The sequence below is a fragment of the Brachyhypopomus gauderio genome, chromosome 16 (genome assembly GCF_052324685.1).
Source record: "Brachyhypopomus gauderio isolate BG-103 chromosome 16, BGAUD_0.2, whole genome shotgun sequence".
Lineage (NCBI taxonomy): Eukaryota > Metazoa > Chordata > Actinopteri > Gymnotiformes > Hypopomidae > Brachyhypopomus > Brachyhypopomus gauderio.
In genome coordinates, this window is record NC_135226.1 from 18,651,361 (window position 1) to 18,677,910 (window position 26,550).

The following is a 26,550-nucleotide window of genomic DNA, read 5'->3' on the forward strand; positions in this document are numbered from 1 at the left end:
TCCAATTCGAAAATGCACCAAAAACATAAAAATAAAAAACCTATTTTGATTTTAAAAGGTTCCATCATGGAGAGTCTGGGTCCATGACCTGGGGAAGACTACAGGCCTGAATCAATCAGCCTAGGGTGTGTGTGGGAACCCCTGCCTGGGAGATGACCCTGACATGGACTGGTGTCCAACACTGCTCTGTGCCTCCTTCCTTCCGCCTCCCCGCGTCCGTGTTGAGGCCCAGCCGACCAGAAGCCCATTCTGGAAGTGGGAAAGTGCTGCCTTGACCCTTTACTGCAGCTTGTGTGATTAAATCCTTTCAATCCAAATTCCATTGTGGGGGTTGAGAGATGCACTCTAGCTCAGGGGAAGATAAGATGTCAGCATGCACTCTGTGTGTGTGTGTGTTTGCATGCATGTGTGTGTGTGTGTGTGTGTGTGGGGGGGGGGGTGTTTACAGTATTTCCTCCAGCTCTCTAACTCCGGGACACTTGCGGGAATGTCTAAATGCTTTTAGTGCTGTGTTGGGTGTGCGGTTGTGGCTGAGGGCTGCACACCTGTCCAGGTGACACACGCTCAGGTGGATTACAGAGCAGCACCACTAAATGGATCTCATTACTGCGACTCAGTACCTGCTCACAGAGCCCAGGGCAACTCCTCACCAGCGAAACGCACACACCACGGCGTCAAGGCTTGGGATGGGGGTGGGGGGGGGTCCTCGTTATTCAGACAGACACACAAACACACGCTCACACATACACACACACACACACACACACACACACACACACACACACACACACACACACACACACACACACACACCTACCTCTGCAAGCGGGCTCAGTCTCATTCCATTGCGGGTTTTTGGGGTCCATGCACTCGATGATGACGGCGCCCTGCTCCAGTGTGTACCCGGGGTTACAGCTGAACTCCACTACCGTCCCCACCACGTAAGTGCTGTCGCTGCTGGTGAAGTTGCCATACTTGACGAAGGGCTCATAGCAATGGCCCGGAGCAAAGGCTGAGGATACACACACACACACACAGCAAATCTTAATCTCAAGAACATCAGGCAGCATGTTGTAAATCAGCGAATTGCTCTGTTGGACCCACAAACCCTGTCACACTGTTAGCTGACATCACAAATCAAGACAAACACTGAACACTGTAGGTGGAGCTCCATCACCATGGAAACCATCGTGATGAACTGGAAGTCTACGGTCAAGAACTGGAAATGTTGACTTACAGGCTATATATCAATAGACAAGACAAACAAACAAACAAACAAACAAACAAAGCCATCAAACTCAACCTGGACAGCACCTTAGTATAGATTAGTGTAGAGAGACAACAAATTCAAAAGAATAACTAAACCCAAGAGCCATAAATACACAATTTACACATACGCATTCTCTATGAATGATGTATGTGCTAACGCATATTTATCATAAATGTAGTTTACACTTTAATACAACAATATGAGTAACTGTCTTCTTGTTTTGGTTTTTTGCTCTTGTATTATCATTTGGTTATTGCGCTGTTATTAGTATTTTGAAGACTTTATTATTATCATTATTATTATTAATCATTTAAAAATTCTGCAAGCCTTTGTTATCATTGCTGGTTTCTGTCATCCCTCCTGGGCAATGACTCCCATTATTTAATGAGTTCATATCACACACTCCTCCAGGGTGGTTGGTAAGAACAGGGGTAACTGAGCCAATGGCCACATTCGGCTCCACTCCCCCTCACGCGGCCCTTCAGCCAATCACGGTGTGGCGCCTCGATCCCAACACCCGCCCACCCATTCCCACATTCATTATTCAGGCTTCTGCCTTGGCCCACTCCGCTCAACACACACACAAGTGAAATTGATTCACTTTCATCATCCGCTGATGTCGGGGCTGCTGTCGTTTAAACGGCTTGGTGGCTGGGACACGGAAAACACAAAAATGTCCACAGCCCCAAATCAAGCCTGCGGTTTAGCATGAGCTGGTGTTCAAATGAATTCTCAGTAGCCTATATGAATAATGTATGGCAGAGAAATTGGAAATTAGATTGAGCTGATCCATAATCCTGTGTTCACAATGATTTAAACATTTCCAGAGACTGTTTCAGAATGTTAGACCCATCTAACCAAACATCACTACACCCCCAGTAGATCTCTGTGCATATTTAGTTAAAGCACTCCAGAACACTGTGCGATGGAATTTCATAGGGATCTGTGTAAGACACCGAAGATCAGATTTACCAGCATGATTAGCACCTGGTAAACGTGATTAGGCAGAAAACAAGCGTATTCAGGCAGAGGAACATGAGGAGCGGGTCAGGTCTTGCGTGTTTGAGTGAGGCTGACCGTGGTGCTACTACCACGAGGCAGGAGCAGAACCTACACACGCTCTGCTCGGCACGCTTGTGGCCACGACGTCTCAATTTATTTGGTATTTATTTGGCTTGGTATTGTTTAAAGGTCACCGCAAAGGGACGTTAGCTCGTATATCATTATCCGATTGAGCCGTGAAAAACAAGATTAGAGCCGTCTGATTGGATAATAATTCGGGAGAGTGGCGCGGTTCCCCGCGCGACCGCACACGTTCAGGATACATTCGTAAAGTACCCTAGCTAGTCCAGAATCTCGCAGTCTGCGTGCGGCTACGGGAGGCGAGGGGAGAGATGTGGGGTGGAGCCTGTAGCCGGGTGGAAGAGGCCTCAGCAACAGAGGGCAAGACCCTCGGGCTGCGGGGAGACGACGTCCGTACCTTCGTATCGGATGGCGGCTCCTGTATTGGTGCCCGAACCGTCACTGGTGAACTCGATGAAGAGGTGTCGGGAGGAGCTGACAATGCCCTCGTTGGGGAGGTACTCCACTTCGTAGGAGTCGTAGAGTGTGGAGGAGTCGATGTTGTTCCCGTTTTTGATCAGCAACCTTTGGGTGAAAACATACATTAAAAAAAATAAACAAACCAAGGCTGTTCAGCTGGCAGCGAATATATACACCTGAGGTCCAGGGTCTCTTGGCAGCTTGCAGAAGAACAACCTGATATCATTCTGAAGAGCAGCAAGTGACCTCATTCAAAATCCATTTGTTAGTACAGCCTGCAGAAAGGAGGAATGCACCACTAATAAAAACACTGCCAATGAATACACCACTAATACAAACACCACCAATTAATACACCAGTAATAAAACACCATTAATACAAACACTGCCAATGAATACACCACTAATACAAACACCACTAATAAAAACACTGCCAATGAATACTCCACTAATACAAACACCACCAATTAATACACCAGTAATAAAAACACCATTAATACAAACACTGCCAATGAATACACCACTAATACAAACATCACTAATAAAAACACTGCCAATGAATACAAAACTAATAAAAACACCACAAATACAAACACCACAAATACAAACACCACTAATAAAACACTGCCAATGAATACACCACTAACACACACACCACTAATACAAACACCACCAATGAATACAAACACCACCAATGAATACACCACTAATACAAACACCACTAATACAAGCACCACTAATGCATAGCTAACAAAAGCACCATTAACAAAAACACCACTAATAAAAACACTGCCAACTAATACACCACTAACAAAAACAATACTAATACAAACACTGCCAATGAATACACCACTAACAAAAACAATACTAATACAAACATTGCCAATGAATACACCACAAACAAAAACAATACTAACAAACACCGCTAACAAAAACACCACTAATAAAACACTGCCAATGAAAACACCACTAATACAAACACCGCTAACAAACACACCACTAATAAAACCCCATTAATACAAACAAACACTGATAACAAAAACACAAGTAATAAAAAGACTGCAAATAAAAACACCTCCAAGAAAAACACCACTGATAAAAAGCAGTGAACTTTGATTGCCTTTCTGAAGCCTAGACTGGTCTCTCACTCTCTGGCCTCTCTGTATTATCACCAGAGACTGTATTATCACTGTATTATCACTGTATTATCACCAGAAACTGTATTTTCACTGTATTATCACTGTATTATCACCAGAAACTGTATTATCACTGTATTATCACTGTATTATCACCAGAGACTGTATTATCACTGTATTATCACCAGAGATTGTATTATCACTATATTCACTGTATTATCACTGTATTATCACCAGAGACTGTATTATCACTGTATTATCACCAGAGACTGTATTATCACTGTATTATCACTGTATTGTCACTGTATTATTATCACTGTATTGTCACTGTGTTTGTCATTATTTTAAAAGAGCTGAAAAATGCATCATGCACACATGTTCAGTTCCTTCAAGGATAAGCTGAGAATATGTGTGTGTGTGTGTGAGAGAGAGAGAGAGAGAGAGAGAGAGAGAGAGAGAGTGTGTGTGAGTGGTGTGTGTGTGTGTGTGTGTGTGTGTGAGTGTGAGATAGAGAGAGTGTGAGTGTGTGTGTGTGTGTGTGTGTGTGTGTGTGAGAGAGAGAGTGTGTGTGAGTGTGTGTGTGTGTGTGTATGTGTGTGTGCGAGTGTGTGTGCGCGTGTGTGTGTGTGTGTGTGCGTGTGTGTGTGTGCGTGTGTGTGTGTGTATGTGTGTGTGTGTGTGTGTGTGCGCGCGCGCGTGTGTGTGTGTGTGTGTGTACCTGTCGTCGTCCTCGGCGAGCGCCACCTTCTCAAAGTGCACGTGTAGCTGCTGGCCTTCAGCTGCCTCCAGCACCCAGTGGCACGTCAGGTTGTTGCTGTAGTTGCCAGGGAAACCGGGGGACACTATTCGGCCAATCGTGGCGTTCCTCAGCATCCCCCCACACGCCGCTGTGGCCAGGACAGAGGAGCAGGACAACGGATGCCAAGCAAGAGGGGAGAGACGGACAACCACTAAGAGTCATCCACTTGGCCAATCAACAGGACAACTTTTGCTTCAGGCAAAATATAACAGCCCTTAAAACGGGTGGATGCATCAGCACGCATGAAACCCCCTGAACAGAAACAGCAGGCAAGTGAGAGAAAATCTGTCGAATACATCGGGAGGCCGTGAAATCCTTTAGGCGGCGAAACCGCGGATTTAAATGGCAAGAAAAGAGCCCTCGTCAGCCATGTGTTTATAAAGTAAGTCGGAGCGGCAGGTGCAGCGAGGAGGGTGAGAGTCCGAGTCGATCGTGTGAAGGTTATCCGGCCGGCCCGGAGTGGGATGAGCTGGACTGCACCGCGCTGATCTGAGATCAGCCTGGGGCGGGCCGGCTGGGCCATGGCGTCAGCCTTAAACGCCACACTCAGCCTCTTTCTCTCTCGCCCCGGCTGGAAGCGAAGGGACCGGCAGCTTCGGGCCAACACCGCCTGTTTTCCATTGGCTACGCCAACGCCACACCTCCAAACAAATAAATGAGATCCTTCATCTAAACAGGGCACCTTTGGGGAGGTGAGCTGTTTGGAATGCAAGCTGTCTCCCTGTTTGTTATGCAAAAGGAAACTCTTCTTGGCCCTGGGGCTCTCTCTCTCTCTCTCTCTCTCTCTTTCTCTGTCTCTCTCTCTCTCTCTCTGTGTCTCTGTGTTTCTCTTACACTCTCAAAAAGTCCTTATTTATGCAGTGAAGATGGCAGGCTTGTCTGTCAGGCTGTCGCGCTGGGCTACCTTGAGGGGGCAGTTAATATTCACCACCTGCTAGCATGCGTACAGCGGTTAATACCATTACAGCCAAAATCAATGATCAAACCCCAATTAACATTAGAGAGAGAGGAAGTGGGACCAGGGGGAACTGCTCTCCAATCAGGTCAAATTACACCTGTGTGGACAAAATATTTACACGCAGCGCTCCGAGGTGGCGTGTGGCTCTGGGAAAATGTCTGTGGTGTGAAGTGAGGGAGGCAGTGGAACAGGACAAGGTCGTGTGGGTGTTTCTGAGCACAGCGGAAGGAACGTAATTGCTGGCCAGACCCTCTAGAGCTGTACCATGGTAGTGTAAACAAACTGTGGGGCTGTGGCTGGCTTGACTGACAGGATAACTTAAAATAATAAAAAAAAGGATTTCTTTGAGAAGCTAAGGATAGGGTTAAAATATGGCTAACAATTGTTTGGGATATCCAAAGTCTCAGTGTTGCTGCCTCCAATGCACAAACAAGCAAACAAAACAACGGAGGAATAACACGCTACTGGGAATCAAGGCTGATGGGTCCTTCCCTCACCCAGACACTGGGGCTCCTTCCCGCTCCAGTGGGGCGTGGTGGCATTGAGGCAGGTCAGCGTGGAGGCTCCTTGCAGCTGGTAGCCGGTGAAGCAGTAGAAGTAGGCCTGTCCTCCGGCGTGCAGACTGCTCACGGACACGTCCCCGTAGGCTGGCCGCTCGGGGAAATTACAGCTCAGCATGAACGCTGTGGGAGACAGACATCAGACGGACGGGGAGAGTTAGGAGTGTGTTAGGCAAGTGTAAAAAATCTCGCAGCACCAAGGCTAGATAAAGTCTTCTTCAAATATGTCTAAACTAACATTGCTTTAGAAACTGGGCTGGAAGTGTAGTCTGTAGGCTAGAGTTAAGACACTGTCACCTGGCTCCTGCAGACTCCAAATCCCATGATGCTTGCCGGGCTCTGTCTCTCTCAGTCTTACACGGCCTCTGAGGCTCTGTCCCTGATACCCAACCCCTCTCCCTGTCCTCTAGTCGGACAGAATGTCTCCCCCCCCACTGCGAACAGGCGTCCCTGTGAAGACAAATAGACCCAAAGCTGGGCAGTAGCACGTCCCTCCCCCGCTGACAGACTGGGCCCACTGGGAGGCGTGCAGGCGATCATTAGACCCCTAAGATGATGGATTAGACTCACACTGTCCCTAATGGAGGCAATAAACCAGATCCTCAACCTGCCTGCCTGTGGAACTCCTCCACCCTGACCACATGGATCACAGGACTCACAGGGACCAGACCTGAAAACACGCAATGGATTCCAGTTTGGTCTGTTTAATGGAAAACCGGATACGGCGGCGAGCGGCTGCTTCTCGGTCACCACGGAGACGCTCAGTCAGGGCGTGATAGCTCCTATAGCGTCGTGACTTTGCAGGTAGATGTCCTCAAGTGTAGAGATACATTAGCCTGTGAAGCTCAGATTAGACTCAGACTGGCTCAGCCAATCAGGAGTCTCCACAATGCCTCAGAAATGGCTGCTAATGTCATTTCCAAGAGCAGAGAAGTTACGGATTCTTGCGAAAAAGGCTTAGCTGAGCTTATAACCACCCAGTCAGTGCCTCGCCCCGAGAAGCCAGCTAAAGGCTGATCATTGCTGCTTTTGATAAAACGCCGCTCCTCTCTTGAGCGTCAGAATGAGGCCCCGTGTCTGTTCTCAAAAACTCGTCTCCAAGCTTGCCGCGCTAAAATGGCAGACTGAAGAAGCAGAAATAGGATGCAAATTTGAAACTATATGTCTGGAAATAGCAGACCAGGGATATTTGCATTTGTGAGAGGACCATATGTAGAAAGCCTCGCAGAGGGACCTTTGATGAGGGAGAGTCCAGCCCTTTCATTCCCTCATTGAGAAACCTCTGTGAAGAGGATCTGGGTACCACTGGGTTTTAAATCCGGGCTGGGCTGTCGATGAACGTTTAACTATGAACCACTTCAGTCTGTCCAATATCTATCCCTTCATTCCACTCAAGGGTGCTTTCGCAGTTTATATTCAAAGGTGTTTCAAAAGTCTCTTCCTTCCAAGCTTGACAGCAGTTGTTGAGGCTTGGTTGTTTCAACAGCTATCACCGATTTTGCTACCACCAGGCCGAGCCTCAAGCTGGCATACTGGGCTTAAAAGGGCCCTGGTAGCTCTAGTAAAAGGGCCCGATACCTCCGATACCCCTGGCAGTGCCCCCCACCTCCACCAGCACTGCAGCAGACCCCTTCGTGGGCAGAGACATGGCTGGCACCTGGTGCTCACGCTGCGTTTTTCGCATTCTCGGTCAGGTCTCTGGGATTCTCGGTCAGGTATTTTGAATGCTCTTTTGGTCGTTGTGTTGCTGGACCAAGACCCGCTGCACCTGACTAGGGAGCTTCAATAAGTCACCACACGAGTGAGCAGGAGGTATGAAGGTGTCAGGTGTTCCTGGGGCCACAGCTCATGGGGAACATTACCCCCTGACGGGAGAGAAATGTACCTCACGAGAGACACCACAGGGCTAATATATAACTCACAAGAACAACTGCACCGTGGTTTCATATACGACAAGGAACATTTGAAATAGCTGTATATATATAAAAAAAAAAAGGTTTTTCATCTAACAAAATCAACATTGTCAACTTCCAGGCCCCACAGGGAGATGGACCGACCCTGAAGTACACGCGCAGTTTATTCGTCTTTCTCTTCCTCTTGGCTCAGTTCGGCTTTGTGTCCGAGAATCCTACGATTCCTGCGACTAAGAAAGCCACAGTTTGATACAACAATTCATTGCCTCCGCTGCGCACGTAGAGGCAAACAACCGAAAAACCGTCTGCAGTCGCAGTGCATCACACAGCGATTCCACTACAACCTCTAAATGTGAAAAACTGCGTTTCAAGCGGCGTTGCATTACCCAGCTTGCAAAGCTTCTCTTTTTCGATGCCGCCAATGGCACGGCATATGGAGAGATGCCCCGCCCCCTGCTGTTCGCCTAATCTCATAGCTGAGATGGGGAGCGCTCCCCCTTCGGAGCCAATGAGGCGGCGTGAGCGGAGGAGGGGTGTTCAGGCTGACGCCCGCAGCATCCGCACGTTATTAGCGACGCAACGGCAGCGTGTTGTCATAGCGTTATTACTCCACTGTTCCCCCTTCAATTACGCTAATGGCGAAGGGCCAAGCGAGGGGGCGCCGTAACGAGCTCAGCCCTAAATCACGCGTGGCGTGACGCGCCGTCTCCAGCCCGGGCGAGACGCCTTCGCGCCTTTATAGGCCATAAAGAGCGATCGGCACGGCGCTGCCGAAGGCACCCACCGTAGCGACTGGCACGGAGGAGATTAGCTGGCAACCGGTTGTTCTGCAACAGATGCGGTACTAATATCCTCCATTAAAGCCCCTGGAGGAGGAGGAGGAGGAGGAAGAGGGGGATGAAGAGAGGAAATGGGAGGGGCTTTTGATGAGTGCCTGGTTGTCAGACTCAGGTTCTGCACTGTAACCAGTGGAGACGGAGATGTGTAACGTGTTTATATGACACATGGAGGGACAGAACTGTGTGTGTGTGTGTGTGTGTGTGTGTGTGTGTGTGTGTGTGTGTGTGTGTGTGTGCGTGCGTGCGTGCGTGCGTGGGTTCGCAGATTGGTGCCTGGTGCATTTCAGGTACTCAAATGGAGACCGAAAAAACAAATGACACGGTAGCTCAGCGAGACGATGAAAGAAGCGATCAAACTGGGTACATTACAAGGAGCAAAGGGTTCGATAAATGTGTGCGCGCGCGTATTTCAATAACCAGTCGCATGGTTCGCCTGCAGGAGCTTTCGGTAAGCGGTGAATATAGGTCAGGAACTCTCGCCTGCCAAACTCCACTGAAACAATGAACAAACACGCCTCGGGCTCCTGGCTTGGCGTGTTTCCAGATGTAAACACAAAGAGCTCGGAGCACCCGCCACCATCTTCCACTCCGCAGGGGTAATCCAGGTGAGCTTTGCACCAGCTCCAAAGGTGTGAGCTACGAACACCATGGCCACTGAGAGAAACATAATGAGGTCTATCAGCAGTACTGATTAGGAAGTCCTGAAAGAGACCGCCTGTGGCAACATTCAATACGGCCACATTACAACATTTTTAATACCAACTAATGCTATTAGTTTTGGCTTTTGAAATGAAATCATGCATATGACAGATATATGTTATTCATATTGATAACATTGTATTAACTCCATAATGGTCTAGGAGTCTGAATATTAAATATACAGTAGGTCTGGTCAGATCCTTAATTCCCAAAATGTATGATTAAATGGGAGTAAAATTAAAAGCTTAATCCAGAAGCAGAGGTGACAGAATGTGTATTTGCTATCTTTAGGTGCACCTCTGCTGGTCATTTGGTAAGAGTGTGTGAACAATGGCTGTCTGTTGTGACAGGCTGACTGGAGCCAGTGGAGACGTTTGTCCTGTCTAACCTCACTCACACATATTCATGGTCTGTGTGGAGATGAAACACACTGCGTGGGTGTGTGTGTGTGTGTGTGTCCACAGAAGAAGATCTGGGGTGGTGACAGGACTGTGTCCACACCGTCATCCCATAGGAGGGCTGCAGTGTGTCACCTCACTAACAGTGATAAGTAGACTATTAAGGCTTCTCTATTTTATATGACCTGATGAAATATACATCCGTGTTCGGGCAAGACATTCATTCCAATGCACAGCAGTGTGTGTGTGTGTGTGTGTGTGTGTGTGTGTGTGTGTTGGGGGGGGGGGGGGGGGGCGGTGTCAGCTCACACGCTCCAGCAGAGGCAGGACGGAGGGACTCGTTCTGGGAGGAACACAGGAGAGTGGGACGTCTCTTCTGATTCCAGATAGCCTCCTCACGCCACCTCCCATTACGCTTCACACAGCGTGCAGAGGGTCAGGAAGAGCTGTGACTCAGACACACAACCACGAGAGACCCGGGCCGGGCAGCACCACGTCGGGGTTCAGCCTGGCCTTTCGCCACGATGACGGGACCCAGTTCGGTTTTGTCCCACCTTAGGTTACTGGTAAGTTCCAACTCCGCGCGCACGAGTTACGAGTTGCAGTGCGATTGCAAACGCCGGACAGACGGTTGGGAGACGGACAGAAATAGCACGATTTCATCAGCGCGCTCACTGCCTCTGCAGCGTTCCCATGGAAATCTTACCAGCCCACATGTCCTCCAACCCCGGCGACATCTCAAGTGCCAAAACTCTGGCACAACAGAAGCTTCGCCTCATTAAGCGTCATCGCGGCCCCTCTTTCAGGAGGCTGGTGAGGTGTAATTCACGTCGTCTACAGACTCCAATCCCCGAGAGTCCCCGAGAGTCAGCGTACGTAATTCGATGGGGCTGTCCTAAAGCAAAGGCAGGCCAGTGCAGCAACGTTAACTACCGCGTCACCGCAGGGTAGTCATACGGCAACACAAATAAATAAATAAATAAATAAATAAATAAATAAATATATATATATATATATATATATATATATATATATATATATATATACACCATTTGAGAGGTTTCCAAGGAGCCCTACTGATGATAGGGATACAGAGGGGAGGGGTGAGTAGTGATAAAACCGCGTGTTTAAAAGGCTCAGGGTCATTCAGATGGGAGTGAGTCGAATGGCCCAGCACGTGCACGTGGTAACGTGACCCCCGCGATAATGTGGCACCCCCAGCCAGCACGCACCCAAAACTCCCAAAGCCTCAATGGCCTTAATCGAGCCTGATCGTGAGCTGATAAAATCCTGCATGTCATATAAGGATTTCAGTTAACTCGCACAACACTCCCCCCCCCCCCCCCCCCCCCCACAAAACATCCCCCCCCCCCCCCCCCACAAAACATCCCCCCCCCCCCCCCCGGTCTCGAGGGCAAACATCAATTGCTCATAATCACCACGGGCTCTCCCGACAGCGTGCATCGTTTCCAGAGGATGAGCAGGTGCACGTCGCTGTCCCTTCCTTCAGTGTTCACACGTCCCCGGTCCCTCACGTGTGCACACGTCCCCGGTCCCTCACGTGTGCACACGTCCCCGGTCCCTCACGTGTGCACACGTCCCCGGTCCCTCACGTGTGCACACGTCCCCGGTCCCTCACGTGTGCACACGTCCCCGGTCCCTCACGTGTGCACACGTCCCCGGTCCCCTCACGTGTTCACACGTCCCCGGTCCCTCACGTGTGCACACGTCCCCCGGTCCCTCACGTGTGCACACGTCCCCGGTCCCTCACGTGTGCACACGTCCCCCGGTCCCTCACGTGGGGCCCAGCGGTTCAATTACAGGCACGTCAGTTACATTTATGCTGCTCCATATCCATTAAAAACTGATGTGCTCAGACATTAATGGAACAAAATCTGCAAAGCTGCTCACCACATATTATCAAAGGGGAGAAAACGCGCAGACAGTAATGACCTATTAATAATAGTCTAATAATTCATTTGCAATAACAACCTAGATACATATTAATTATGTTAGGGACAATGTTACCTTCTAATAGGATTCCAGCAAGTCTGTGATTAATAAAGGGCTATTCATTTAGCTTAAATTAATGAAAAAGATTTCATGAAATAATAGGCTTTTCCTCCAAGGATTTAGCCACACAATTTGTGGATTCTCTCGGAGGCTCATATGCTGTTGGAAATACCTAATGAAGGATAATCAACTTTTAATCATGTTTGAAAACATTTGCTCAGCGAGGCAGTGCAGAAGCGCCCGAGTCTGCTCGACAGCCCCGCGTCCCGCAACACGCGTCTCGCAACACGCGTCCCGCAACACGCGTCTCGCAACACGCGTCCCGCAACACGCGTCCCGTCATCCCGCAAGGGCGTGGACGGGGCGACGCTCGGCATGATGGGCCGGAGGTTCAAAGATCTCTCCGTCAGGAAGTTCAATGAGTGATTTTGGACAATCGTGATGTGCTCCTATTGTCTGTCTAAGGGAGGGACCGTGGAGGACCGTTTGGGGGGGGGGGGGGGGGGTATTCACATGCTCCACAGCGTTAAGCCTGCAGACATGTTGACAGTAGTTGTGCTCTCCCTTTGACAGCCCATCTCAGCCTTCAAGCACTTTCACTAAAACGCCAAGCAGCTTGCTGCCTGCCTCTAATACCCCCCCCCCCCCCCAATCCACCTCCCCCACCCTCATCCACCCCCCCCACCCCGCCTGGCAGCCTCATGCATGTACAATGGAGTGATAGATTATCTACACACTGCTGCTGATGGCTATTTCTCTCGCGCACTACGCAGGGAGCTTCAGCTGATGTTTATTGTACGGGGACGTGGATCCTGCACAAAAGCCTGCTATTTTGCTCAATATGTAAACAACTGAGGCAGCACGATTGTTTCTGGAAATAACAGGCGCGCGGTGAGGCACCGAACGCAGCGCATTATACCAAGTTGAGGATCAGTCCTCGCAAAAAGACAGGGCTGAAGGGAAGTAATTACACCCAACGCACAGTGAACTTTAGAACAGTCCCATGTGTTCGCCGAGATAGCATTCACACACTGAACTAAACACCAGCCTTCATTCACAACTGGAATAAAAGGAAACCAGAGTGCAGACATTTGTGCTCGAGCTCAGCCTAAAAGTGTATGTGTGTGTGTGTGTGTGTATGTGTGTGTGTGTGTTTGAAAGAAAATCCACGCCTTCACACCACACACATGCACTGCAAAGCTTTGTGTCTCGTGTGTGATGATGTGTGTGTCTCCTGCAAGAAATGACAGTACGGACCCAAAGGTGGCTGGCTTACCTCACTGCGCTCAACTGTATCATTATCATCATAAAATATCCAAACCAGGGAATCTCCCTTGGAACTGAGTGACCATGTGACTGATTTAGTTTATGAAAAAGCAAAGTAGATAGAGACACAATGGACCTTGCTGAAGGGCCATGAGATGTAATCAACTTAAAGAGATTCTGAATGGGATCAACATTGCAGACAAAGGGAACTGGCCATGACAGGCAGGTGACATAACTCCAATTGCATTTAATCAAGATTTAATTGAATTTGTGCTAGTGTGATTGTTGGCCTTCTTAAATAAATTGAAATAAATAAATAAATGAACTGGACTGGAAGGTGTTTTCTCTAAGGCTTTTTGTGCACATGGGTGGTTTGTATGACCTCAGCCCGTGGCATGCAGTTCAAAGTGTGTATACGCCGCATCACCGGATGTGTGAAACAGGTGTGCAGGCCCATGTGAGCATCTACCCACAGTTCCCGGGTTCAGGTGGGGTTCACACTGGGATTGGCTCTACCATCATGAAAGCCTTCCACTGAATCTCACGCACGTGATACCTCTCCCACAGTCTCCTGGGACGGGGGGTGGAGAGAGCAGTCCAGGGACCTGCGGTATTTAATATGAGTGGCCCTCACTGCTCTCAGTGCCAGAGAAGAGGCCTGCACTAATAAATAAGTGAGCAGGAGGCTTCAGAGACCCAGGGCCTCCCCAAGACCTGTGGCTGTGATCACTGTGAATGACAGGTGCATACACACACACACACACACACACACACACACACACACACACACACACGCAACACAGCCCAAGAAGCTGGTAGATCACTTGCAGCAAACTACGTTACAGACGACGGCAAGCCAATAGCTGCCAGGCCAAGACGTTAGGACAAGGTGTTAGCCATCAAAATCACTGTAAAGTGGAGAGAAAGAGGTAGTTGGCTGGAGCCATATTCATTTAGTCCATGGTTTTATTGATCTCCAGCGCAGAACAGCCCGCAAACAAAGTGGCGGTCCTGATAGATGATGACAGCAGAGCCTCATTACGAGCAGCTAAAGACCATCGGGACACAGTTATTCCTCGTATAAGTGCCTTCACGCTGGAGGAGACTCAAACACACCAGGAGTCTCATGTTTAGATTCATATGTCTCTGGGCTCCACTTCAGCTCAACGGTGAAGACACATATATGTGTATATATGTTCAGTTGTGCTTTTGCATTCTATTTTGTCTCAGTGTCTCTGTGTTTAACATGAGCACAATGCTTAGATGTGTTTATGTGTCCATAAACCATTGGATGTGTGAGATGTCAGTTACATGCTAGACATGCCCACAGATTTGTATTTCCTGCAGGCCCTAAGGCAGTGTTGGGGGTCCTGCCCCCTGCAGGTGGTTCCTGCTCTAAATCAGGGACTGAGGAGATCATGCGGGTCTCTGCGTCTGCTGCAGTGCTGATCAAAGCTGACGTCAGTGAATGTTCCCAGTACATTAATAAAGAGCAAAGAGAGCAAACTGGCTCAACCATTTCCTTTACAGAGTTTTTCAGACAGACAGAGAGAGAGAGAGAGAGGCACACAGAGAGAAAGAGAAAGACAGACACACGCAAATAGAGAGAGAGAGAGAGAGAGAGGCACACACAGAGAGAAAGAGAAAGACAGACACAGGCAGAGAGAAAAAGAGAGGAACACAGAGAAAGAGAGACACGGAGGCACAGAAAGAGAGAGAGAGAGAGAGAGAGAGAGAGAGAGAGGCTCAGACAGAGACTGACAGAAAGACACAGACAGAAAGTGAGAGAGGCACAGAGCGGCCAACAGACAGAAACTCAGAGATCGAGACAGATAGACAGAACGACAGATAGAGAGACAGAGACAGCGAGACTGATGGGGACAGACAGACAGAGTGAGACAGGGAGAGAGAGTGAAGGACCATCACCATAAACTTAGCCTGCTGGAGTCTCAAGGGCAATGGTTTGGCTTCATTAATGTCTCCCAGAATGTTCCGAGGCAGATGTGTTAAGGTTAATGTTGCAGAAATGATTTGGGCCACAGGTGAACCTGCCAGAGAGGTGAAACACTAGCGTGACTGCACCGCTCCGTAACTCCACCACATCTGAACGTAGCTGCTTTGCTAAATGTCACAGCACCTTCTCAACGTCTCTTGTAATCCCTCTTCACAACTTCCTGCACTCATTCATTCAGCTCCGCAGAAGAGCCGAGTGTCTGAGTCAAGGCCAGGAGAAACTCCTGCATCCCGTTCTTAGATAAGATAAAATATAAAATAAAACGAAAAAAAAAACAAGACAAGAATATAGCCGCAAGCGGCGATTGGCGGGTTCACACACCAATAGGCATTTTGGCCTCAATAGGCAAAAGGAAGCCCAAAAGGTCTTTTAGACCTAAAAGTGAAAAGAAGCTGTTTGGGTTTGGCCAGTGTGTGCTCTACAGATGTAGAGTGTGTGATGACATCTGCATATGTCAGAAAGGGAGACACAGAAATAGCACATCTGGCTAGGGCTGCATCTATGTGAACAATATAGGAAAGCCTGCATGTGTCTATACATGATTGGGCCTGTATTGATTTGATGATTTGACTGACATGACTGATATGACTGGACTGAAATGACTGATATGACTGGACTGAAATGATTGGCATGACATGACTTACATGACTGGCATGACTGACATGACTGATGTAACTGACATGACTGGCATTTCTGATATGACTGACATCACTGGCATGACTGACATATACTATACATATACTATAGATATGCATACAAACTTTACATACATTTAGGTAGATGTGTGTGTGTGTGTGTGTGTGTGTGTGTGGTAGTGTATGTACTCAAACTATGACAACATATACTAATACATACATACATAAGTATACATAGAAACTATACATACATATAGGTATAAAGGTGTGTGTGTCTGTGTGTTTGTGTGAGAGAGAGAGAGACAAAAAAGAAGCCAAATATCAGTTTGTATGAGCATGTGTTAGTCACTGAGATATGGGTGGGTATGGCTAGGGAAGTGTCATTGTGAATGCTATAGGAAGGCCTGCTTGCGCCTGTATGTGTGTGTGCCTGGTTAATAGACACAGAGAGATCTAGGTAGCCAGAGCAATGTTTACTTAGGGCACAGAGATGGGAGGGGGAATGTGGGTGAGAGTGTGAGAGAGACTGAGTGTGTGAGTTTCAGCTTGCGTGCGTGTGAGAAGGAGAAGGTGACAGAAGGACTTTACATGCATTCTTATGCATTGTATATAATACTGCACTGTAGAGCCATACAATAACCGATTTAGATGAAACTTGACAAATTTGTTCAGGATGGGATTCTGAATGGGCTTGTGCATTTTGGTCAGAATTGGGTAAAATATGAAAGAGCTTTAAGAATATGAATATTATATGTATCGATGCTGTCCATTAAAAAAATATTTAGCAGGTATAAGTGTCCTCAAATCCAAAATCTTTGGATTGTTTTTTGATTTCACACTCTGTAGAGTATTATAAGACTTTGCTTGACATGATAGTATGAAAATCCTAGGAGGAGTATGAAAAGTGATGATTTCAAACTATTATTAACTGTAAATAAATTGTGCATTTTTTAATAGGACATGTAATGGGAAAGTTGTTCGCACTACTGCAAGGAATCAAAAGAGTCCAATTGCATGTTCCCAAGTGGAATTATGTAGGGGATACACTTGCTTTTTTTGCAATAGCGCCCCCCAGTGGCCAATCGACACCCGGCTGGATTATGTCATAGGGGGTGTGCACTTGTCCACACCCAAGAGGTTTCGTGCAGATCGACCAATGGTAAGCCTGTCAAACGCGTGCCGATCACGGATTGGCCGATTACGTCAGCCATTTTGGAAGTATGGCATGTCTGCTTTAGGACCTGGTTCCCAGAGGCCCATAGATGATGTCTGTCAAGTTTCATGTGGATCGGCCAATCTGAGTGCATGGGGCAAATTTTTGCATGTTATAGCGCCCCCTAGCAGGTGAGGTATGGCAACCTCTGCGAGCTGCCCCAGACCCTCACAGGGAAGCTGTCTGTGAAGTGCCATCTCATTACATGCAAGTTTTCTTAAGTTAGAGCTCCATATGCGCAAAATTTACTATTGAATTTACGCCCCCTCATTTGATTGGTTTATACTGACTAGGTAGTGAAGAAATTAGCATTTTTGTTGGATACGTTTTAAAGTTCAGACTCTTCTGAACGTTTTGATACCACATATGTGCATGTATGTGAAAAATCCAGGGACTAGTTCGCGCTCAAAAATGTGTGTGATTTTGCACATTATGCAAATTAACTCGAAATCTAAGTGGGCGGAGCTTAATGGTTGTATATTAATTGTCCTATTGAATTTAGTCAAGGAATGTATAGGAACTGGAATTTTGGTTCTAGGACCTACGGTGTAGGAGATATGGACAAAAAGTCAATATGGTCTGCTATAGCGCCACCATCAGGCCAATTTGGGTCCCTGTATGGGAATCTGGTCCTTGGGGGTAACTGAACCTTTTTGCCAAGTTTGGGGTTTCTAGGCATTACGGTCTAGGCTGCACAATATGTTTTAGGTCAAAAAATGGGACAAAGAATAAGAAAGAAATATAGCCGCAAGCGGCGATTGGCGGGTTCACACACAAATAGGCATATTTTGGCCTCAATAGGCAAAAGGAAGCCCAAAAGGTCCTTTAGACCTAAAAGTGAAAAGAAGCTGTTTGGGTTTGGCCAGTGTGTGCTCTACAGATAGTGTGTGATGACATCTGCGTGTGTCAGAAAGGGAGACACAGAAATAGCACATCTGGCTAGGGCTGCATCTATGTGAACAATATAGGAAGGCCTGCATGTGTCTATACATGATTGGGCCTGTATATTACAGACAGAGAGAGATTGAGGGTGCCAGAGACTATGCTTTGTTAATTCACTCCTTGCACACCTTGCACGCCTAACATGACTGCCCGTGTATTCAAAGTATGAATGTAGTCTGCAAAGCCTGGCATTACATGACTGACATGACTGGCATGACTGACATAACTGATATGACTGGCATGACTGAAATGACATCACTGGCATGATGAACAAAAGTAATATGACTGATATGACTGACATAACTGGAATGAGTGACATGACTGGCATGACTGTAATGACATGACTGATATGACTGACATGACTTATGTCTGACATGACTGGACTGACATGACTGATATGACTGGACTGACATGACTGTTATGACTGGACAGATATGCATACAAACTATACATACATTTAGGTAGAAGTGTGTGTGTGTGTGTGTGTGTGTGTGTGTGTGTGTGTGTGTGTGTGTGTGTGTGTGTGTGTGTGTGTGTGTGGTAGTGTATGTACTCAAACTATGACAACATATACTAATACATACATACATAAGTATACATAGAAACTATACATACATATAGGTATAAAGATGTGTGTGTTTGTGTGAGAGAGAGAGACAAAAATAAGCCAAATATCAGTTTGTATAAGCATGTGTTAGTCACTGAGATATGGGTGGGTATGGCTAGGGAAGTGTCATTGTGAATGCTATAGGAAGGCCTGCTTGCGCCTGTATGTGTGTGTGCCTGGTTAATAGACACAGAGAGATCTAGGTAGCCAGAGCAATGTTTACTTAGGGCACAGAGATGGGAGGGGGAATGTGGGTGAGAGTGTGAGAGAGACTGAGAGTGTGAGTTTCAGCTTGCGTGCGTGTGAGAAGGAGAAGGTGACAGAGGGACTTTACATGCATTCTTATGCATTGTATATAATACTGCACTGTAGAGCCATACGATAACCGATTTAGATGAAACTTGACAAATTTGTTCAGGATGGGATTCTGAATGGGCTTGTGCATTTTGGTCAGAATTGGGTAAAATATGAAAGAGCTTTAAGAATATGAATATTATATGTATCGATGCTGTCCATTAAAAAAATATTTAGCAGGTATAAGTGTCCTCAAATCCAAAATCTTTAGATTGTTTTTTGATTTCACACTCTGTAGAGTATTATAAGACTTTGCTTGACATGATAGTATGAAAATCCTAGGAGGAGTATGAAAAGTGATGATTTCAAACTATTATTAACTGTAAATAAACTGTGCATTTTTTAATAGGACATGTAATGGGAAAGTTGTTCGCACTACTGCAAGGAATCAAAAGAGTCCAATTGCATGTTCCCAAGTGGAATTATGTAGGGGATACACTTGCTTTTTTTGCAATAGCGCCCCCCAGTGGCCAATCAACACCTGGCTGGATTATGTCATAGGGGGCGTGCACTTGTCCACACCCAAGAGGTTTCGTGCAGATCGACCAATGGTAAGCCTGTCAAACGCGTGCCGATCACTGATTGGCCGATTACGTCAGCCATTTTGGATGTATGGAGTGTCTGCTTTAGGACCTGGTTCCCAGAGGCCCATAGATGATGTCTGCCAAGTTTCATGTGGATCGGCCAATCTGAGTGCATGGGGCAAATTTTTGCATGTTATAGCGCCCCCTAGCAGGTGAGGTATGGCAACCTCTGCGAGCTGCCCCAGACCCTCACAGGGAAGCTGTCTGTGAAGTGCCATCTCATTACATGCAAGTTTTCTTAAGTTAGAGCTCCATATGCGCAAAATTTACTATTGAATTTACGCCTCCTCATTTGATTGGCTTATACTGACTAGGTAGTGAAGAAATTAGCATTTTTGTTGGATAGATTTTAAAGTTCAGACTCTTCTGAACGTTTTGATACCACATATGTGCATGTATGTGAAAAATCCAGGGACTAGTTTGCGCTCAAATATGTGTGTGATTTTGCACATTATGCAAATTAACTCGAAATCTAAGTGGGCGGAGCTTAATGGTTGTATATTAATTGTCCTATTGAATTTAGTCAAGGAATGTATAGGAACTGGAATTTTGGTTCTAGGACTTACGGTGTAGGAGATATGGACAAAAAGTCAATATGGTCTGCTATAGCGCCACCATCAGGCCAATTTGGGTCCCTGTATGGGAATCTGGTCCTTGGAGTTAACTGAACCTTTTTGCCAAGTTTGGGGTTTCTAGGCATTACGGTCTAGGCTGCACAATACGTTTTAGGTCAAAAAATGGGACAAAGAATAATAATAAGAAAGAAAAACCCTAACAATTACAATAGGGTTCCCACACTATGTGTGTGTGAACCCTAAAAATCCTAACAATTACAATAGGGTTCCCACACTATGTGTGTGTGAACCCTAATAACAAAAATGTAAAGGACAAGCAGATGAAAATATACCTTGTGGTTATTTCTAATTGAAAGTATTGCAGACATCCGAAGTCTCCCTGAAGCTGCGGGAGTCTCCCGCATTTCGGTAGTGGCTCCCTGATGCCTGCGAGTCACATATAATCTCCCGGAATTCAAAGAGTCACACCCTCGCCGCCACCCCCAAAACCCCCAAACCCCCCGCCGCTCAACAACTTCACAGTCCCCATCCCGCAACTTCACTTGTTTTTTTTTTTTGGGATGTCTGGTATTGTGTTTGCTAATCCTTAACTTTTTTGAACCAAACGACTTGCTGTAGGAGTCAGACACGCACTCTCCCTGAGAGCTCATGCACTTAGAGGAATGAGATTCAAAACTCTTTTGCCTTCTGCATGTAGAGTTATTGTCGAGCCCGGCACACGTGACATTTCATGCTGGGGCAGCCAGGGTCACGTCGGACAACTCAAAGGCACGGGTCCAGAACGGGAGGTGAGGATTCATTATGCAGCAGGCCTCCCCGACAAGGGCCTTCGTTAGGAGGGAATTAATTAGCCGGGTCTCGGGAAGACAGCATGTCCACACATAATCAAACACTTCCTTCCCCTTCACGCCTGTCCAATAAAAAACATTCACACGGTGTCCCGCTGGACAAGGTGAACCCGAGGACCAAAGACGAATGTGATAGCCATTCATCTTCCCCGGGCCTGAAATTTTCCATCAGACAGAGGAAACAAACAGGTGGCCTGAAGGTCTGGATCTCATGAGTTATAGAGCAAAGAACAGCATCACATCTGGATTCGTCTGTCACTCGCTCGTACACTGTTGATTTGTTGATGTGTTGGTTGTGTGTTGGTGATTGCCTATAACTCTGCTTCCCATAATCCCTCACTAATATCTTAACAGGAACTCTGAGTGTCACACAGGGGTGCTGTAAGCAGTGTGCCCAACCACTGGGGTGCAGCAAATCTTTTCCCCTCTTCCACAGCAGAGCTACTGGGCAGACTGGTTCCATCTGGTCAAAGTAAGAGGCTTTAGGTAAGTTGGACTGAATCCAAACTCCTGCTTGAGCTCAGAAACCCCCCACTGGTTCCCTTTTACTTTCAGAATCAGATTTTAAAAGGTTTTATGTCACAAAGTTCTGCACTGCTTTATATTGGAGAGTTTCTACAGCCTTTGCTCAGTAATAGTTTTTAATAAATCAAAATATAAACTAAAGAAAACTGAGCATGTTGGGGAGAATTATTTTACCCATACAGATGCCCACAGACAGAACATTAACCTGGTTCTGTATGCACTAACTTACACCTTCTTATTCATATCTTTGTTTTAATTTTACTTCTAGTGCCTGATAGGTCACGCTATTTCCCTTGTAATTAATCGCTGGTTGTTTTGTTCTATATATAGATTGTACATTAACTGAGGAATTTTGCTTATGAATATTACTGTCAGTGGAGTGCATGTATATTATATGACCTCAGAATAAGAGACAAATGTCGGTTGCCTTGACTACACCAGCACACATGGACACGGTCATGCTGTAGAATGTCCTAAGTGTAGTACGCTCATTACCATGTAAAAGTTCAACTACACACACCTTTATTCATGCTCACTGTAACGGACACTGAATTGTCCCTAAATTCTGAAGCCACAATCTGCTTCACAATCTGCTACAAAGTGGTGGTCACATTGTCAAACCACCAATCTCGCCATTTCCCAACATGCATGACAAGCTTCAGAGTGCATGAGAAAGAGCTTCACTGTAGGCTGCATGGGTGTGGTCCACGCAGCAGGGGGCTGCGAGAACAGAGGCAGCAGTGTGGATGACCGAGGGCCAGGAGACGGCAGGACGCATAAACCCCCCTGGGCAGCTCATCCATCTGCCCGCCCGGCGGCGGAGGGAGTGTGTGCGCTCCTGCCAGCTATGCTCACACCTTTAGCGTGACGCTGTAAAGCATGGACGGCTAGATGAGGCCACGGCAGTGCCGTGACACTGTTTAATATCACATCATAAACCACTTTTACTCAGCCTTAACCACCGTGCCAAAACCAATCAGGTTTTACTGTGCCATTCACAGCAGCTGGCAGTGAGGGAGCAGCGCTTGGGAACAGGCTAGTGCACCTGGACAGGCTAGTGCATGTGGAGAGGCTAGTGCACGTCAACAGGCTAGTGCACATGGACAGGCTAGTGCACGTAGACAGGCTAGTGGACATGGACAGGTTAGTGTACGTGGAGAGGCTAGTGCATCTGAACAGGCTAGTGCACATGGACAGGCTAGTCAGTGCATGTAAACAGGCTAGTGCACGTGGACAGGCTAGTGCACGTGGACAGGCTAGTGCACATGGACAGGCTAGTGCATGTGACACATACAATGGAGGCCCAATCTCCAGGCTGGTGAGGACACATATGTCGGAGGCCTAGTCTCCAGGCTGGTCTGGGGTCCAGCGGCTAAGTGTGAACGCCTCTTTAGTTTTAATTTAATGGTGGCTAATAGGAAGTCAATTTGTTTTCGGGCAGTTTTTCAATGAAATTTAAATGGGCTGGTAATTAAGATGGCTTCACGATTGCCTAATTATCGAGCGTGCCCTCAAAACCAATTTTTATATTTCTCTGAAACATGAAAATCTTTCTAATTATCATTAGTGTGTAGCATCAGCTAATCATTAAAGCAGTAAAATACACATGTACTGTCTAAACAAATGGGCATGATGTGTGCTGCGCTGTGCTGAGAGGGTGAAGCAGTCACAGCAGAGGACATCACTCACAGGCCCGTCCTCGCCCTGAGAACCTGCCACCGGGTTTAAGGCAGGGTTTGACTGGCTGGTTCTCCCTGCAGAGTCCATATTTTCAGGGACTCAAAGCAAACAAAACGAAAACAGAGGGTGCTAAGGGCAGATCAGATGTCGAGGGCCCCACAACACACACACATACACGCTCATACGCACATGGAATAACACAGGTCTTAAGAAACACCATGCTGACATAAACGCTTGAGTTCCATACAGGATTGCTACAGTCCGGCTCAAAGCAGCGGATTTAGCAAACTCATTTCAGCTAAAGACGGCTGCTTAGGACTCTGTTTGACAACCACGTTACTCGTGTCACTGTTTTTGAGCTGCTGCAGTTGCTAGGCTGTGAACGCGTTGCTACGGTGGTACGTGTGTCTTGATCACGGCCGGGTCTGAGAGACGGTGGAACGAGAGGCGTCATCGCCTCTCGTGACATTTGAGCTGCCGTCCACGGCCACAGAGACGCCGGCCGCTTATATCCTGTGGGAAAGGCCAGGAAGGCTCTCGGCCTCGCCCATTCCACAAGCCGACTCCATCAATCCCGGCTTGTTTGTATTTAACCTTTAGCGGGACCCACAGAGCGGGGCACCGGCGCCGTTTCATTGCGTGGTGAATTATTGAGGGAGGACTAAATCTTTAATGCGCCCGCCTCCAGCACCGCCCGACATTTGGAGGAGGGGCCCCATCCGTCAGGCCTCGCAGGCTGTCGCTAGGGTGGTGCGGGCAGGGAGGGAGGGTTACGCAGGACCCGGTGGAGCGCCACCTGCTGGTGCGGCATGGACAAATGCAGCAACAGCCCTCGTGTAATTCACCAGGTGTGAGCGGGCGTATACGAAATCTTCCCGCTGCTGTTCCGACTACGTAAATACATGTTTGATTTTCAGAGGTCGTGTTTAAACAAAGGGGCAATTCGACCGGCGCAGGGAAGGTGCAGAGTCAGGGCAGGTGTGAGGGAGATAGGGCAGGTGTGAGCAGCACGTGTGTTGGGTGAGGGAGAGGGCAACGGGGTATTCACTACAGACACTCAGAACCTCTATGGACGGAGCTGAGCTCTGCTCATGGGGGGTGACTGCCAAGGGTTTACCCGTGGCATGAAGGGCTCTCCCCTGTTAACCGGGGCAGGATCTGCCCTCTGGGAGTTACACAATACTGCAGAAAGCGAGGGAGACACCAAGAGAGAGAGAAAGATGGAGAGGTAGAAGACAGTTGGTGAGAGAGTTAGAAAGAGAGTTGGTGAGAGTTAGAAAGAGAGTTGGTGAGAGAGGCTGAGATGCACAGAGGAAGGGATAGAGAGAGAGAAAGAGAGAGAGAGAAAGAGAGAGGGAGAAAGAGAGAGAGAGAGAGAGAGAGAGAGAGGGGGGGCAGCTCTCTAATTCAGCAGCAGCGTTAGAGAACTGTGAAATTGTTTCGTCCCACTACAAACCTGCCACAGTTCATTAGTTTGCAGAAACAAAAGGATTTGTCTGTGTACAAAGAACCACCCATCCCCCCCCCCCCCCCCCCCCCACCAGGACCTCTCGTTTCGAAGAACAAAACTTGCAATGCAGACGAGACTCAATATCCTTTCTGGAATCTGTGCATCTCACATTCTGACATCTCTGTTAAAGGACTATTAGGAAGGAATGTCACCCCCACCCCCACCCTTCCTCCAGTGTAATTATGCGGCCTATTGACAGCCATTGTCATTTTCAGGCTGGCGTAAGCACATTATGTCGACAAGTGATAATAAGTAGTGTTTCCCCCTGGGTGCACAGAAAACCTCTTCTAATGGAAAACAATGACTGACAGCACCCTCCTCCTAGATGCATAATCACGCCTGCCAATCTAATCAGTGCCCTCATAAGCAGGTTTGTTCTGAGCCCTGGCATTGTGCCACCTGGAGAGGCTGCGGAGAGTGGATTTAATGGTAGTAATGTGGGTGTGGGTGGAAGGGGGCGGGGCCTGTCGGAGGGGGCGGGGCTTACCTTGGTAGCGCAGCAGAAAGGACCCGGGCTGGGTGTGGCGGCTGCGGAAGTGGACGGAGATCTGGTTGCTGTAACTGCGCATGACCAGGCCCTTTATGAGGATGGACTCGTTGGCCAGCACAGAGGGCTCAGGGCCTCCCACGTCCTCGAACCGCACCGTGTCCCCTTCAGCTAGGCTCACATTCATCACCTGGGAGGGAGGGAGGGATGGAGGGAGGGAAGGAGAGAGGGAGGGAGAGAGGGTGAGAGGGAGGAAAAAAGATTAGACATTACACAGTCAGGTCATGTCAAGACGAACCGACACCATCCAAGACCAGCTGACCTCATTTGGAACAGCAGATTTGATCTATTACAGGTCCAAGCTCCAATCAAAGCAGGAGAAGATGTGAGAGGCTGAGCATCTCCGCTGAAGTGATTATGTGAAGAGCTTTTCTGTTTCCGTAATTACATGCCTGCCTGACACCTGCACATCTCCGCTCCCCGTGCAAGTGAAACTTTAGCACAAGGCAAAGCTCACGTTCCACCTCCCACACACGCGAGGACCAGACAGCCCAGACAACCCTCGGCAGATCCAGCGCGCTGGCAGAGCGGCCGTGGATTGAGATAGCGCGTGAGTGACATGTTTGCCCTGGTCCTGCTCGGTCCTTATCTGCTTCCTCCCTGCCACAGTGGCCCATTAATTACCCGGGGAAAACGGCGTGAGCGACAGAAAACAGAGTGAGTGACGGTCTCCTGCACTTGCCGGAGGAGACGCACACATCCTGGGATGGTTTTCCTCGTCTCCGCCTCCGGCAGGTACGACCGCACCGACACGCTGGCCGACTCTGACGGCGGAGCCGCGGGACGTTCAAGAGGGGCGAGTGTGCCGAGAGGGGTCCCACTCGGCTCCCTGCCCCCCCCCCCCCCCCCCCCTGCACCCCGCTCGTCACTGGTAATTGAAATCAGATTGGGCTAAATGGGGATGACCCCGAGGAGTGACCCCGAGGAGTGACCATGAGGAGTGACCCTGGTCGGCGCGAACGCCGGCGTGGGTTAATGAAGCCGGGAGGCTACGCGGGCTGGATATGTGTAATTAATGATGACAGGGGGGCACGGCTGCCCACCCTGCTGTCTGCAGAGAGACTGCAACAAATCAGAATGGAGTCGATGACACGTGGCTGGACGCAGTCCTGCGTGCAGTCATC

The 26,550-nt window shown here is 48.0% G+C and overlaps 1 protein-coding gene across 4 annotated transcripts in view; it reads right to left on the reverse strand.

The window, feature by feature from the left end:
• The window catches only part of sez6b (seizure related 6 homolog b), a 157,848-nt gene that overhangs the window by 14,477 nt on the left and 116,821 nt on the right, over positions 1 to 26,550 (reverse strand). For all 4 annotated transcript variants that reach the window (XM_076976737.1, XM_076976738.1, XM_076976736.1 and 1 more), the window contains exons 4-8: positions 25,367 to 25,556; positions 6,202 to 6,387; positions 4,666 to 4,834; positions 2,751 to 2,917; positions 818 to 1,012 (exon numbers count right to left, since the gene is read on the reverse strand). In XM_076976737.1, coding sequence (XP_076832852.1) covers positions 818 to 1,012; positions 2,751 to 2,917; positions 4,666 to 4,834; positions 6,202 to 6,387; positions 25,367 to 25,556 — 907 coding nt within the window. The remainder of the gene's footprint in view (positions 1 to 817; positions 1,013 to 2,750; positions 2,918 to 4,665; positions 4,835 to 6,201; positions 6,388 to 25,366; positions 25,557 to 26,550) is intronic.